General features: G+C 44.7%; 2 protein-coding genes across 2 annotated transcripts in view; one reads left to right on the plus strand and one right to left on the minus strand.

Moving 5' to 3' along the window:
• Positions 1–7,614, minus strand: part of ptcd3 (pentatricopeptide repeat domain 3) — a 28,280-nt gene extending 20,666 nt beyond the window's left edge. The window contains exons 1-11 of the mRNA XM_079515162.1: positions 7,477–7,614; positions 7,020–7,072; positions 6,614–6,653; positions 5,450–5,495; positions 4,728–4,796; positions 4,105–4,209; positions 3,551–3,674; positions 1,859–1,965; positions 1,293–1,460; positions 551–611; positions 1–6 (exon numbers count right to left, since the gene is read on the minus strand). The exon at positions 1–6 is cut by the window's left edge and continues 77 nt beyond it. Of these exons, the coding sequence (XP_079371288.1) occupies positions 1–6; positions 551–611; positions 1,293–1,460; positions 1,859–1,965; positions 3,551–3,674; positions 4,105–4,209; positions 4,728–4,796; positions 5,450–5,495; positions 6,614–6,653; positions 7,020–7,072; positions 7,477–7,559 (862 nt within the window). The 5' untranslated portion in view covers positions 7,560–7,614. The remainder of the gene's footprint in view (positions 7–550; positions 612–1,292; positions 1,461–1,858; positions 1,966–3,550; positions 3,675–4,104; positions 4,210–4,727; positions 4,797–5,449; positions 5,496–6,613; positions 6,654–7,019; positions 7,073–7,476) is intronic.
• Positions 7,615–8,004: 390 nt separating this feature from the next.
• The window catches only part of polr1a (RNA polymerase I subunit A), a 93,949-nt gene continuing 86,113 nt past the window's right edge, over positions 8,005–15,840 (plus strand). Inside the window, exons 1-6 of the mRNA XM_079513505.1 lie at positions 8,005–8,204; positions 12,317–12,425; positions 12,902–12,997; positions 13,310–13,462; positions 14,981–15,094; positions 15,548–15,633. Coding sequence (XP_079369631.1) covers positions 8,128–8,204; positions 12,317–12,425; positions 12,902–12,997; positions 13,310–13,462; positions 14,981–15,094; positions 15,548–15,633 — 635 coding nt within the window. The 5' untranslated portion in view covers positions 8,005–8,127. The remainder of the gene's footprint in view (positions 8,205–12,316; positions 12,426–12,901; positions 12,998–13,309; positions 13,463–14,980; positions 15,095–15,547; positions 15,634–15,840) is intronic.

Raw genomic sequence — 15,840 nt, forward strand, 5'->3', positions numbered from 1 at the left:
CATCACCTGGAGAGGAGAGGAGACAATATAATACAGTAACGTTTTATTCATTTAAAATACGTTTGTTTTTGTTTTCTGGATTGCAACTTTATTAACCCATTCTAGACGTGAACCCCATTTGGTGTTTATAGCATTATGTTATACTTTAGCTATTGGAAAAATAGCAGATCTACAAGCTCATAGCGTAGCACTCGGTCTGCTATTTTTGAAAAATCTTGAAAATGTGTTGCAAATATTTGAATATATATTCTTTCAGAGTGAGTGTTTTTAACTAAAATCTTTGCTTCTGGGGGGACCCTGGAACAACATATTTTCAGAAGGGGGGTTGGCAGCCAATTACATATATTTTTGGGGGTCCTTGATATGGAAATGTTTTTGAACCACTGACAAAGAAACATAAAGTCAGTATTTAGATGCTATTTTTTAGAATCGTCCTCAGGTCTAAACTAAATGGGTAAAGTTACAATTTCTACTTTCGGTCAAGTCCTCAAGCGCTGCCTAATTGTACCACTAACCTAACCACCCTGACAACTTAAGTAGGCCTACTTACCGGTCCGTCTGTTGTTGAGCATATCTGTGTAGATGTTGAATGCCTTCACATAGGCTCCATGCTGGGGAGAGAGAGAGAGAGAGAGAGAGAGAGAGAGAGAGAGAGAGAGAGAGAGAGAGAGAGGAGAGAGAGAGAGAGAGAGAGAGAGAGAGAGAGAGAGAGAGACACAGACAGACAGACAGACAGACAGACAGACAGACAGACAGACAGACAGACAGACAGACAGACAGACAGACAGACAGACAGACAGACAGACAGACAGACAGACAGACAGACAGACAGACAGACAGACAGACAGACAGACAGACAGACAGACAGACAGACAGACGCCAAGGTTATTATAGATAACTAAAACTAACGAAATAGCCAAACATAGAATCGGAGAGAATTCCTGGATCTCCCTTTGGGACAATAAAACACTGTGCAACGTCCTTGGTCATTATATGAAAGACACGTGTAGAAAAGAAAGATATACCGGTATATAATTCTCGATTCATTACCGTATGTCCTGTAAGCTTTGAAGCGCATGTACAATGAGTACCGTAAATGACGCACGCTGCTGTGATCTAGTAAACATTGTGAAGTTGGAACTAGGAACCAAAGCAGACCTATACAAGCTCGTAGCGCGGCACTCGGTGCTGCGCTATGAGCTTGTAGATCTGCTATTTTACAATAGCAAAAGTATAACAAAATGCTTAGAACACCAAAAGGGGTTCCCGCCCAGAATGTCTCTCTCTCCTACCTTCACCATGCCTCTGATCAAAGCAGAGTAACATGCTGTGTCTCTCTCTGGCAGCAGGTTGAAGATCCTCTCTGCGTTGTTGTCGTTCTCCTTCCACGGCAGAGGCTCTGAGGGGCCCGGACGCGGCCTGATGGGGCCTCCTCTTCTCCTCGGCGCCTCCTCCTGGGCCTGGACGGACGCGGACGCGGACGCGGACGCGGACACACACACACACACACACACACACACACACACACACACACACACACACACACACACACACACACACACACACACACACACACACACACACACACACACACACACACACACACACACACACACACACACACACACACACACACACACACACACACACACACACACACACACACACACACACACACACACACACACACACACACGTTTCTATTACTATAGCGAGTACATTTATGTTTTAGGACAACGATTTTACGAATGCCTTTCTTACAAATGTTTTGGCATTTTTAACGGGAAAGCCTAACGCCGAAAAATGGCACATCTAAGGCCCCCCCCGGGGGGGGGGGGGGGGGGGGGGGGCATCTCACCGTTTCCTCCGTCTCAGGTTGTCCGCCCTCCTGCATGGGGTCTCTGTCGCCGTGGAGACACACCAGGTCCAGCAGGTCATGGGTCGTCTCCAAGGAGATCGCCGTTCCTGGAGATTTGGGTTGGAGGGACAACAGCTTCATGACACGTATTTGCGGGCGCACACGTGCATGTGTGTGTGTGTGTGTGTGTGTGAGTGTTTTACATGTAATAAAGCATGATGGGTGTGGGACACGTAGCGACAATTTCACAGGCCTTTATACTGTCAGCCACGGGGGGGGGGGGGGGGGGGGGGACACACTTCTCCCTGTAGCTTCACTTCTGAAACCCGGAACCTTTCGGTTACAAACTGGCTCCTCTAACCTTTAGGCCAGCGCTGCACTCAAATTCAATTAATTCCATTGCTAGTCTGACCACGCCGACGTGTTGTCGTGAACTTGTAGATTGGCTATTTTCGGTCATTAGTTATTTAGCCTGTATTATTTAACAGTTTGACGCCACATCACGCGGAACCCGCCTTTTAATCAAATGTCCTACGCTGCCTGGATTGTTTTATTACCTTTGGAGCATACGCTGAAGTATTTCGGCGTTTGTTCCGTGAAAATCGGGTAAGAAATGGTCCGTCGTCTTGTTATGATGAAACGAGCCAGCGGCCATGACAATGCGAAACGAAACCAGAGCGCAGAGCAAGTTGTAGTCCAAACAAGCCCCCCATCCACTTGCATTGGGCTCAATTTCCCAGAAGCCCTAGCAGCCCAGCATAAGTATCGATTTCCGGTTTCGTCGTCATAACATGACGCTCTCTCCCCCTGCTCCACGGCAGAGGCGGACTTTTTTTTATTATTTTTAATGCGATGCGATTTAGGTTCATAAAACAAATAGCGGGTCTGTCATATTACGCAGCGGCGCAACACTGGATCAAACAATTCCCGGCACTAGAACTGTTGTTAAGACAAGCTGGTTTTCATGGAATCCAACCGACTGAAATCAAGTCGTGCCGACTGACAACTTGAATACTTAGCGGGGCGGCAGTAGCCTGGCTAATAAGAATGAATACTTAGCGGGGCGGCAGTAGCCTGGCTAATAAGAATGAATACTTAGCGGGGCGGCAGTAGCCTGGCTAATAAGAATGAATACTTAGCGGGGCGGCAGTAGCCTGGCTAATAAGAATGAATACTCAAATCACACTGTCGTGTGGTATTTGAGTCTGGAGATGCTGTGTATGGATCTTGTTTCCCGGGGGGCGGGTTCAAACATTTTCTCTTTGACGCAATTGGTCAGAGCTACTGTCAGTCAAAGGTCTAAAGCATTGAACGTCACTGTACCAAAGCCCGCCCATATTGCATACCGTGTCCCGATTGGCCACACCAGTTCTCTGGTGTAGGAAATGGGCGTACAATTGAGCCTCTAGCCAGGCTAGGGCGGCAGTGGCTCAGGGGTAGAGTGGCCGGTAGAACAGCCGGATGGGAACTGTGAGGTTCCCAGTTCGATCCCGGGTTCCCCCAGAGTTAGTGTCGAAGTGTCCTTGAGCAAGACGTGTCCAAACCCCTAATTGCTCTCGATGTGCAGGTTGGTGCCTTGCATGGTTTCCTCCGACATCGGTGTATGAATGTGTGTGTGTGAATGGGTGAATGTAATGCACAATCTACGTGAAGCGCTTTGGATAAAAGCAGCTATATGAATGCACCATTTACCAGCTTGCAGTAGCTGATCGTACAGGTCGACGGCGGCTGTGACTTTCCTCAGGCTGATCCTCTCCTTCAACGCCTCCTCGCTCACCTCGTCAAGACGCAGGGACACCGTGTCTGGCATCAGACACTGCACGCACACGCACACACACGCACACGCACGCACACACGCACACACACCAAGGTAATATATCATCGCTGTCGGAACAGAAAGCTAGCTCTTATACATGTTCTAACTTTTAGTGTTTTTTGTGAATTAACGGTCAAAATGATTATACTACAGCGTCACACAAAAGCATAGAAAAGAACAGATCTACAAGCTAAAAGGGGGAGGCATGAAGTGACGCGTTTTGAGCTTGTATAGTTTTGGACATAGTCAGGTTTCCACCCGACATTGTAGGCAGTAATAATACGATTATGCCTAAATGTTCATCTTTGCAGAATGGCGCCCCCCCCTGTGTATGATTGGCGTAACATGCGTAACATCGTCCAAATCATATAGGTCGGCTGAAAATAATCTAACTGTAAATGTGAGCATTCTCTCTCTCTCTCTCTCTCACCGGTATGTGGGGTTCAGCAAAGTCTTTGGTGAAGAACTTTGGATTGGTGTTGATAAAGTACTTGGCGGCAGCTTTGCCGGACTCCTGAGATAGAGAATACAGCTTCTGCAGAATAGAAGGAGACAGACAGAAGATGTGACTGACAGTGGATACGGTAGACTTGTACCTTGTATGTTGATCCTAATCCCTCATAGACAGAAGCTGTGTTGATTTCGTCGACTAAAACGAAGACAAGAAATGTCCGTTGACTACCTTTTTCCACTGGCGAAAACTAACAGGAAACTAAAAGAAAACAAACGATCTACAACGATCTACAAGCCCACGACGCGTCGCAGCGGGCTTGTTACGACGGCATCAAGGCCCGCCAAAATACATTTTGTTCAACTAAATCAACTGCAGATTTAGTTGACTAAAATCTTATGATATTTAGTCGACTAAAACTAGACTAACACTAAAACATTCCAGGTGACTAAAATGTGACTAAATGAAAGAGGCTATGACTAAAACTAAAATCAAGATTTGCTGCCAAAAACAACACTAAGGCAACAGAATAGACACAGTAGCTATAGTAGTATCTACACAAAATGACATCTAGACAGACAGACAGATGTTGTTTGACATACAAACTCTGCGTTTGTCCTTGGGGAGAGGTATTGGTCATCCTGGAACTGGTATGGATACGCTGTATGGTCCTAGAGTAGAGGAGAGACATTAGCCTGACACACACACACACACACACTCAAATCAGCATCATAAATATACAGTTTTTTTGTCTATAATATTTATCCCACAATTTTGTAACCCATTTTTCACCCCTGTGTCAATTATCTAATGTGATCCTGGGCTCTACACACCCTCCGCCAACCTAGTCCCCATATATCGGGGACATGGGGAGAGCAACGGACTTGAACTCATGCTTCCTTCATGCCTGAGTGTCCAAGTTGCTCCTTTACACCTGACAGGGGGGGGGGGGCTATACAGTTTTTAGCACCAAAAATGACACCGAAATGAGAGAGGGTAGCGTGTTCCCAGTAGATGCAATTGAACAGATTTTACATCTTGCAATTTACATTTGTATTCTTGAAAATGTTTTAAAATGTTTTAAATCAATGCCATTCCTGAAATGGCCCATCATCTTAGAAAGAGAGTATAAAATATAAGTATTCGATAAAGATATTTGATAAGTATTTTATAGAATATAAAAGAGAGATAAATAAACAAAACAAAAAAAACAATGTCGCCCACATTTTCTATGTTGAGACAAAACCATACATTACAGACAGGTGAATGAACAGACAGACAGACAGACAGACAGACAGACAGACAGACAGACAGACAGACATACCAGGCTGACAGTAGAGGCCAGTGCTTGCAGAACAGCCTCCTTGCTCCTGTTGAATTAAATTAAAACATCAGTCAGGTGTGGAGTGGACCACGATACAAATAATAATAACACCATTATTATTCTCTGCCATCGTCATGAATGTCATTTTTTGGCATCACGCTAGAGCAGTGTTTTTCAACCCTTTTCATTATTTATTGGGCATTTGAGCCACGGACCACCATTTGATGTAGCTCTGGTCCATAGCTCGAATGCGTTGCATTTAGAGCTATGTTACTGTAGCTGGAGCTGTATGTTACTCTCGACTTCCGCCGCTCGCATGAATGCAGACCAGCCTCTCGTCTTTAGCGTAAATAAAAATAACGTTTTTGCTACTCACCAAAACAAAGGCGGGTTGTGTCATTAGAAAGCCTACTTTCCTTAGTGGAAGCACTCTGAGACCCCCACCACACGTATAAACGGTACTTTTTGGCCAGAAAGGGATTTCTTTTAGGCAATTCTCTGGGCAATATCAGTAGAAGGCGCAGTGGAGTAACTAAAAGTATTTTTTTCCCGGTGGAAACAAAATCACCCTTTTGGCCAAAAAGTACCGTTTATACGTGCGTTGGGGGGCTCAGAGTGCTCCCACTAAGGAAAGTAGGCTTTCTAATGACACAACCCGCCTTTGTTTTGGTGAGTAGCAAAAACGTTCTTTTTATTTACGCTAAAGACGAGAGGCTGGTCTGCATTCATGCGAGCGGCGGAAGTCGAGAGTAACATATAGCTCTAAATGCAACGCATTAGAGCAATGGACCAGAGCTACATTAGATGATGGCATTTAGCCTCTCAGACCCAAGGCTTGGAACATTTTGTTGTCATTGGAGAATATTTTGTCCACCATTCCATGCTGTATTGATGTTGTACCATAGGAGAGAGACAACAGGCAAACGCTGATCAAAATAACAATTCTTCTACATTCTCTAACTTTGTAGAGACTTCTTGTAAATGAAGTAATGCAGATGTTTAACAATAATGCAACTATTGAGAGAGTAAAATGCACACACACACACACACACACACACACACACACACACACACACACACACACACACACACACACACACACACACACACACACACACACACACACACACACACACACACACACACACACACACACACACATACCATGTTTTCTTCCTGGGAAGGACGACGGTGTCGGTGGACTCTGTGAAAGCAGAACCACAGCTGGCTTCACTCAATCATCACACAATCATTTGAATCAGAATCAAAATGATCGGTTTGGACGACATCATTTGATTGTTTTGATCACATGGATATTGGCAGTGTAATGACCAGGTCCAGTTTATTGGCAACGTTTCGGTCACAGATGCCTGAAGAAGGTCTTTGGCCGAAACGTTGCCAATAAAGCAACGATTCATTTGAATTGCCTTCTGTGGGGAAAATTGGTTAATAAAAACCGTTACCGTAACTTGTTCACTCTGTCTTTCTTTATGTTGAGGTCTCCAATTTGAGCCACTTATTACTTTTGCATATTTAGTTTGGAGGCTGTAACAATACACTGTATGTTTACCTGTTTTGGCTGTGGCAGTCTGTTGTCTCGTGGCAGGACTCCAAACAAAGCTCCTATAGACAATAAATACATTGATTGTGTGTGTGCGTGCACACACACAATCAATCAATGTATACACACACACACACACACACACACACACACACACACACACACACACACACACACACACACACACACACAGTTGACCAACCTGAAAATGTATTCTGCTTATTAAGGAGCAAGAAAGGCAGTGAGACTCCCCCCCCCCCTTCTTCTGTTAAGCTTAAGCAGTTTTGTGACACAAACAAAATGTATATCATTTATTGTATGACCTCCTGTCAGACAGAGGATGCTTGCTGTCAGAAACACACAACACACAACAGTGCCCCAATAAGGCAGCATTTTATTTCCTATTCAAACCTCAACAGAACATATAATAATAATAAATATAATCGTGTAATAACGAGTGTCCTACCTCAGTTGGAGGTTGTTAAGTCGTAGGATCCTGCTGTTGTTGTACAGGTAGTGTCCTACATGCCTGCCTCCTGCTGCCGCCATGTTGGATCCAACAGCACCGAGGCACTCTGGGAGGACTCAACCAAGTAGCCTGGGGGAGGGGGGGGACTTGAACGTTACATTTTCAACGATTAAATCCGTTTTACGGGGGCTTTAATTATTGTTTCCGGGTAATATCAACTAATGTAATTAAACACAATTACATTGACATATTATTTATATATGTGCATTGTTGAATAATCATTTTTCAGACGTTCTATCAACCCCCCCCCGGCCCCCCTCCCCCGCCCCGTTGACTTGAGCACAGTGGTACGGTCTGATTTATGCCTCGCCCGTACGACGGTGAACTTTAGCCGATCTACAAGCCCACGGAGCGTTGTAGATGGCCGTAGATGTGACACCATGTGGGCTTGTAGATCGGCTAAAAGTATCTCTGCGCGAGCGCTCACTGAACTGAACCCACGTGTGTGCGTGGTGGTGGCGTGGACTGACTTCAGACAGAGTGTGGGACTTGTTTGTTTTCTCTCAACTGTCTATGATACATTATTATGAATAAATCCTAAAAACATTATTATTAGTATTCTTGTTTTGGACAACAACAACAACAACAATGCTGTTCGGTAAGGAGGTGCCGTGGAGGCGCATGGAGGGCATGTCGTTCGGCATGTACACCCCCCAGGAGATTAGGTGAGTTTGAGTTAGACTAGTTAGCTTCAAATGCTAATAAACAACACACACGTGATCACATTATTCTACTACTACAGTTTCAAAACAGCATGTGCGCGTGCTTGGTCAATGAATATTAATGTGCAAAATGCACATGTATTGTATATGTGTGATTTTGTGGCGCAGAGGATTTCATTCCAAACGGTGTGTCAGGTCTGTCTCTCTCTGACAACAACAGACAAGTCCAGACATGTCCTGCTTGTGACAGTGTGACTATATATCAACATACAGTATAGGCTACAATACACAATTAATTATTATTTTTATTATGATCTATTTCACTATATAGGCTACTGTGTCCAAAACTTGCTTAGTTGCTACACAGTTCGTATGCAACAGAGGACACTACTGTGCGACAACATACCAGAATTCACTTGTCAGACCAAACCTCCGTTTTAATGTCAATTATGCTTCTATTAAAACACCTGCATAATGTACAATTGGTTGAAACTGCATGGTGACACGTTCAATGCACAACATTTAACTGCTATTACTTAAACCCCCCCCCCCCCCGCCCCCCCCTTTTTTTCCCCTCACTGTATATATTTCTTTTCCCTTTTTACCTCCTTTTTGATGAATTCTTTTTTGATGAATTCCTGTTCTGTCTATAGAAGTGTCTATTTGTACGTCTCTAAATGTTTTGATGATTTGAACATGGTGGACCCTGTTGGAAACAAGTGTAATGCTTAATTGGGTCGTCCACTCACAGTTAACAGCCTTTGTATTGAGTTTGTGCTTGAAATGTACTGTAATTCTGCAAACTGTTAATAAATTCTTCAATCAATCAAAAAAACATACAGTGTTGGAGCAGGGAAGTGTTTGTGTGTAGTACATGTGTTTTGTCACAAGATGGGGCACTTCCCTAACATTTTAGGCTGTACTGTATGTATGCACTCAAATGTATGTTGAAACTTGTTTCATGTTGAAAAATACCATGCTGATGCGTGTGATACATGTAGTAGGCCCTATGTGACTTCATTTCATTAGTGACAGGTGTGCCTTGGGATTTTGTGACAACAGCCCATAAGCATTACTTTTTTGTAACATATACTACTAAAGGACATGACTCTTATCCAATTTACAATTTAGGCATTTAGCAGACGCTCTTAATCCAGAGCGACTTACATTTAAGCAATAACAAAAAGCAAGGAATACATCACATAAAAGTAGTTATCATGAAACATACAGCGTAACTGTTGCGTAAGAACGTAACAGTGGAATATCTATGTAATGAAACTATATATAAACTATACATACTATACTAATTCTAGTGCTGTCTACGTAACATGCTATAAGTCTGTATAAAATGCTATCTAAGTCTATTCTTTTTTTTTTTTTTAACTTATTGTTTTTTATTGTCATTGCCGGGGTAGACAATACATTTTATACATATGCATCATATATCATCATTCAGTTCTTCAATACAAAATTGTCTCCCCAAGGAGACAAGTCTTCTAAGGGGTACTTCATGTAGACTTAGGGGCAATTCACACTATGGTCCCGGGTTCGGACTCGGGACCACTTGGCTAATTTTGTGGTAGTGTGAATGATGCGTACCGTTCCCGGGAGCGGATCGCCCAAACGTCCCAGAGACCGCATGAGGGGCGGGTCTCTGGACTGTTGAAGTGTATTCGGTTACGGATCATTCCAATGTGAATGTATGCGTACCTAAAGAAGGAAGTGGACTGTTTTTTTTTAAGAACGTGACATGATCTCTAGTCGATGAGCCAAGCGTCAACAAAAAAAAACACAGACGCTGCACGAAGCGTAACACCAGCTCATTTCTCAACGCCGCCCGTCGCCGATCTACAAGCTCACAACGTGTCGCAGCGCGACGCGTTGTGAGCTATGTTGAATCTGCTATACACGCAGCACCGCAGTACGTGCTGATCTTGGACTACACGTGGGCTTTGCTTGGCATAGTTTCCAAAGTAAAACAAAATAATAATAATGCTAAAGTAGAATCCATTAAACTAATATCAAACACGACACTGGAGAACAGAACTGACTGACACAGTGAATAGCAGGCAGGCTGACAGTGACGTATAGTATAACGGCAAAGAGCCAAAAGAGGCAATGCAATGCAGTGTGTCTGGATTTATTGGAGACAATGTCGCAGAGTTGATGGTCAGTGTCCGTGCGCACCAGTCATCAAGCACACCACCATCTGGAGGATCAAAGTGTGTTATGCAAGTGTACCCGGGTGCGCTGTTGAATCTCGGGCAATGTGAATCATGGCCATCGGGGACCAGGCAACCGTATTCGGAAACGGTTCCAATGAAACGGATTCAGTCCCTCTCAGTGTGAATTGCCTATTAGATCCAAAAGGTTAGGATTAGGACCCGCCTCAGTGGTGTCCGATTAGAACTTAAACCGGGATGTTTTTTAACACGTGTAATTGGATAGATGGTCTAAAGCCCTGAGCACACCAAAGGGTCACGCAATGCAACTCCTTGGGTCCAAACGGTTGCAAGGAGTTGCATGGTGGTGACCCTTTGGTGTGGTTTGGGGCTGTTGAATTCCATGCGTTGAATCCCCTGGGACGACGTGCGTCAACGACGTGCAACAAGACATATCACTCCGTCTCGACCCTTTGGTGTGGTTAGGGCTTTAGAGTAAGGTATCTGGGTTGTAAAGTCATACCTTGAGTGGAGTGTAGGAGATACCAATTTGCTCGTATGGGTTGAGTTGAAGTGTTCTTGATCCTGATCCTCTTCTGAAGGTCAAAGGTCTTGAAAGTAGTCTTGAAGAGGTCTGTGTCCTGTGCCCTGTGCCCTGTGCCCTGTGTCCTGTGTCCTGTGTCTTGTCTTGTCAGTAGGAGGTTCTGGGGATTTGAGATCATCGTATGTACCTGCATGCGTTGGTTTGCGTCTCTCAGACTAGTGTAGCTCCGTTTATACTCGGTTATCCTGCTGACAGTGATGTGTCGTCAGTTTCCATGTATGGAGATCCGGTTGATGTCAGTGGGTTTCAGGTCCATATATGTAGAACCTGGGTGATGAGGTCATATACAGTACGTGATGTCAGACGTAGATGTGTAGTCAGTCAGCGCTATTATGGAGATTCAGCCGATGATGTTGGTATTGGTCCAGTCCATATATGGAGATCCAAGTGATGAGTCAATAATGTTGAGATTGTAGTGTCAACTTGGCAGGTTAACTATAGTAATCTGGCAAATAATCAAGGTGACAAATTCAATTATTATTACACAATAAGTTATGAATTATTTATTATTCTTTATTCACTAGATCCATATTTTGTGCTCACTCATTTCCCATTTCCGGAGGCAAAGTCTAAACATTTCAACCACCATTTCAACCTGGCGTCCCTATTTTGGGCATCTCATAGTAGAAAACAAAAGTTTAGATTAGTATTTGTATTTTTCCCACCCCACAGATCTCAAAAGACTTTCTCTCCACTAATATTGATAGTGTAGTGGTTAGAGCATATGCCTTTCATGCGGAAGATTGTGGGTTCGAACCCTTCCTGGGGTCGACATCAGCGAGGGCATGCGGTCGCACGTTTCGCAACGGCTTCCTAGTAAAGCCAAATCAAATGGGTTCAGATCTGAGCCAAGTCTCCTGAGGAGGCGGGTCTGAAACCAGTCCTGGGCGGGGTATCCGGATGTACAAAAATAAAATCATCTATATTATACCATTTTGGGCGGGAACCCCTTTTAGTGTTTTAAGTTATTGAAAAATAGCAGATCTACAAGCTCATAGCTCATGAACTTTTAGCTCTGCTATTTTAGAACAATCGTGAAAATGTGCCTCAAATCTTCAAATCAAATCTGAATATATATTATTACAGAGTGTAGCATTTTAACTCAAATCTTTGCTTTTCAGATGGGGGGCGGAGGCATATTACATATCATTTTTGGGGTCCTTGACATAAAATATTGAGCACCACTGATACAGAAACATAAGGTTTTTCAGAAAACTGTCATGATTTTGAAGATCCTTTTTTAATTTCGACGTCAGGCCTAAATGGGTTATTGATCAAACAAAGCTAATCCATCCATATACCAGCACATGTGTATCAATCATTGCTTTTCTGTGTTGTTTCCTGAACAGAAAGCTGAGTGTGAAGCTGATCACTAACTTCAGGTTCCTGGACGGCGTTGGGAACGTAGCGGCTAACGGCCTGTACGACCTGGCCTTGGGTCCTGCCGACAGCAAAGAGGTGACGCAAAATGTTATGTTGGGCATAATAGAACCGCGACTATAGAATGTGCACTTGCTGTATCGGAGCCTTCTTTATCACGATTGAATGGTCAAATTCTGTAGTCGCACCGGTGCTACAAATTGAATTTAAAAACTTGTACGGTGCTATTTTTAGTAGCAAATGTGAGTACCTAGTCGCACTGTCGAGCCCTGGGCATAGGTGGAAATGATAAAAGAAATTAGGGATCTTTATAGTCATTAAGAAATTCTTCAATTAAACGTAGCAGTAACAGCAATTAATCAAATTCTGCGGTTCTATCCTTGGGCGGTTTTCTGTGAATGTAATGCTGTCTGCACACGTGCATGGCCGAGGAACGCACATGTGTAATAATTGGCCTATATATTGAATTTATAGTCCCAGCGTTGTGCAGTGAAAGTAGATGCATTGTAGATGGTCTGTTTAGTTCATGGTGCTGTGATGGTGTTCCTGTACAGGTGTGTTCAACGTGCTGTCAGGACTACAACAACTGTCCTGGACATCTGGGCCACGTGGAGTTACCATTACCTGTATACAACCCACTGTTGTTTGATGTAAGCGCACGCACGCACGCACGCACGCACGCACGCACGCACGCACGCACGCACGCACGCACGCACGCACGCACGCACGCACGCACGCACGCACGCACGCACGCACGCACGCACGCACGCACGCACGCACGCACGCACGCACGCACGCACGCACGCACGCACGCACGCACGCACGCACGCACGCACGCACGCACGCACGCACGCACGCACGCACGCATCTGGGACATCTGTTTATAACCAGATGATAAACACCAATGACGTTTGTATGGTAATAACCCTAACCCTATCTATTTTCCTCTCCTCTCCCATCAGAAACTCTACCTGTTGGTGCGTGGCTCGTGTCTGTCCTGTCACATGTTGACGTGTCCCCGGGCTGCCGTCCACCTACTGCTCTGCCAGATGAAGCTGTTTGATCATGGCGCTCCGCTGCAAGACGTCTACCAGGCTGAGATTGTCCTCAACAAGGTGGGCCACTCAGGAGGAGAAGGGCTGGGCCAAATGACTTTAAATCAATCATTTCAAACTTTTGCCTCGGATCACATTTAATGAATGGTTACGAGTCTGTTCGTGCACTCTTTGAGAGTGAGTGTACTAAACCGTTAATATACTCTCACCGTGAGGGTCCATTTGGACCCCCTGGTCCTGAGAACCAGTGCTTTACAGTATGCTAACATGATAGCGTTTGATTCAATGTGATTTATTTGGCACAAAATAAAAACGGTATACAAAATATGTGTTCGGATTTCGGGAGATTAGCCGAGTATCCGACAGACTCTAGCAGCAGACGGGATTTACTAAAGAATTAACACGCATAGGCTAAACTAAATGTTCCAATAATCGCTTCTCTTACAAACTCAACATGCTTTTTATAAGGTTTATTAGCTCATTATACAATACAAACACATACAACATACACACTGGTTTGTTTCTCCCTCCCCATGACACAGGTGGATACAGTACTCTGGATCTTTGCCTAATAGTCTGTTCCTCTCTATCTGTCTTTGAGGAGTTCAGCCCCTGTTGATCTTGTTACTATTTAGCTCAACACTACCAACCTATATCACCTTTGGTAGTCTACAACCCATGTTCACCGATGTTATACCTATGTTCACCTGGTTATACCTATGTTATAGCTATGATCACCTGGTGTAGCTATGGTTTTAAATCTGGGAGACAAACAAGAGGCACAGATACATACATTGTTATAATCTAACATCACACAACACAACACATGATATCAATTAAACACATTTCTATATGCTCACCACTGGCCTCCCGCCTTCCTGCTCTCACGATGGTCTCCCTTTAATCTACCTCCCTGCTAGCTTACACACATGATACAGCTGCAGGCCCTGGATGGGCCACTCCTCCCCGGCCAATCAAAAGCCCAATGGCCCCTTCTCTGCCTGAGATAGGCTGTTCTAAGCCCTTGCCTGTCAGCTAACTTGCACCACACTCCTTGTGCTGCAAGCCTGGCACTCTCTATGACCAGCTTAACCGGTAGACTCTTCGATATTATTATAAAGGTGTTTGGTAACCCAATATCTAAATATGGACTCTAGAACACATATTGATACACATATGACAGGATTAAAGTGGTACTTGGTCACACATTGCCCCCCCTGCCATTATATGTGTGTGCCTTGTGAGTCAGCCCCCCTTCCTCTGTAGGTGTCGTAAAACAACCTCTCTAGCAGGAAGGTAGCTGCAAGCACCCCCTGCATGCAGCCTGTTTATTGCCCCATGGAATGTGATACTATGACAGTTCCTTCTTTCTCTCCGATGAGAGCACATGTCTAGATCACATATATTGCCCTCAATGTCGTCATATCTCGTCCATCCATAATTGGACAATACAATATGAAAAAAAAGTGCCAGGAGGAGGCAAGAAGCCCAAAAAGGGCTTAGATGAGGCCTCTACTCATACATGTATATTGTATAACCACATTACAAATATGAATAGAACATGATTGTGTGTGTTAGTTCCTGGAGGTGAACAAGAAGGCCAGCGGAAATGAGATCAGTCAGGCTCTGGAGGAGTTCACACAGAGCATCATCGCAACGTCCAGCCGAGAAGATGCCTGCAGCAGCAACCCGGTCAGTACGGCGGTCAGTCGGGTGGAAACCTTGTATGTCAAACCACCGTTAACCCCCTTATGGCCCTTGACGTAATTGACGCGATGAATCAATAAATCCCTTATGGCCACTGACGTAATTGACGTAATCGTTTAATTCCCTGTAATTGGGGGCTTAATGTAGCAAAATTTAGCATCTTTTAGCTTGTTTGGCTAACGGCCGATGTAATCTACCTAAAACCGTCCGAAATCCACACGTGCACGCTCTCGCACGGTCTTTATGTGCACAAAAAATGGCACAAAATTGTAAGAATGTCACTTGCCGTCCTTGAATGTTGATGCGCTCAAGTATAGTTATACGTGTGTGTGTGTGCGTGCGTGTGTGTGTGTCCGTGTGTGCGTGCGTGCGTGCGTGTGTGTCCGTGTGTGCGTGTGCGTGTGTGCGTGTGCGTGTGCGTGCGCGTGCGTCTTGCAGACTAAACACCTGGTTGAGAAGAAAGCCAGCCTGATAAACAACTTCTGGAGGGTCTACATGACCAGCAGGAAATGTCCCCACTGCGGGTAAGAGCACCATGAGGAGGCATGACATTAGTCCCCACTGCGGGTAAGAGCACCATGAGGAGGCATTACATTAGTGTCCCCACTGCGGGTAAGAGCACCATGAGGAGGCATGACATTAGTGTCCCCACTGCGGGTAAGAGCACCATGAGGAGGCATGACATTAGTCCCCACTGCGGGTAAGAGCACCATGAGGAGGCATTACATTAG

The sequence above is a fragment of the Electrona antarctica genome, assembly GCF_951216825.1.
Source record: "Electrona antarctica genome assembly, chromosome: 1".
NCBI classification, from domain to species: domain Eukaryota; kingdom Metazoa; phylum Chordata; class Actinopteri; order Myctophiformes; family Myctophidae; genus Electrona; species Electrona antarctica.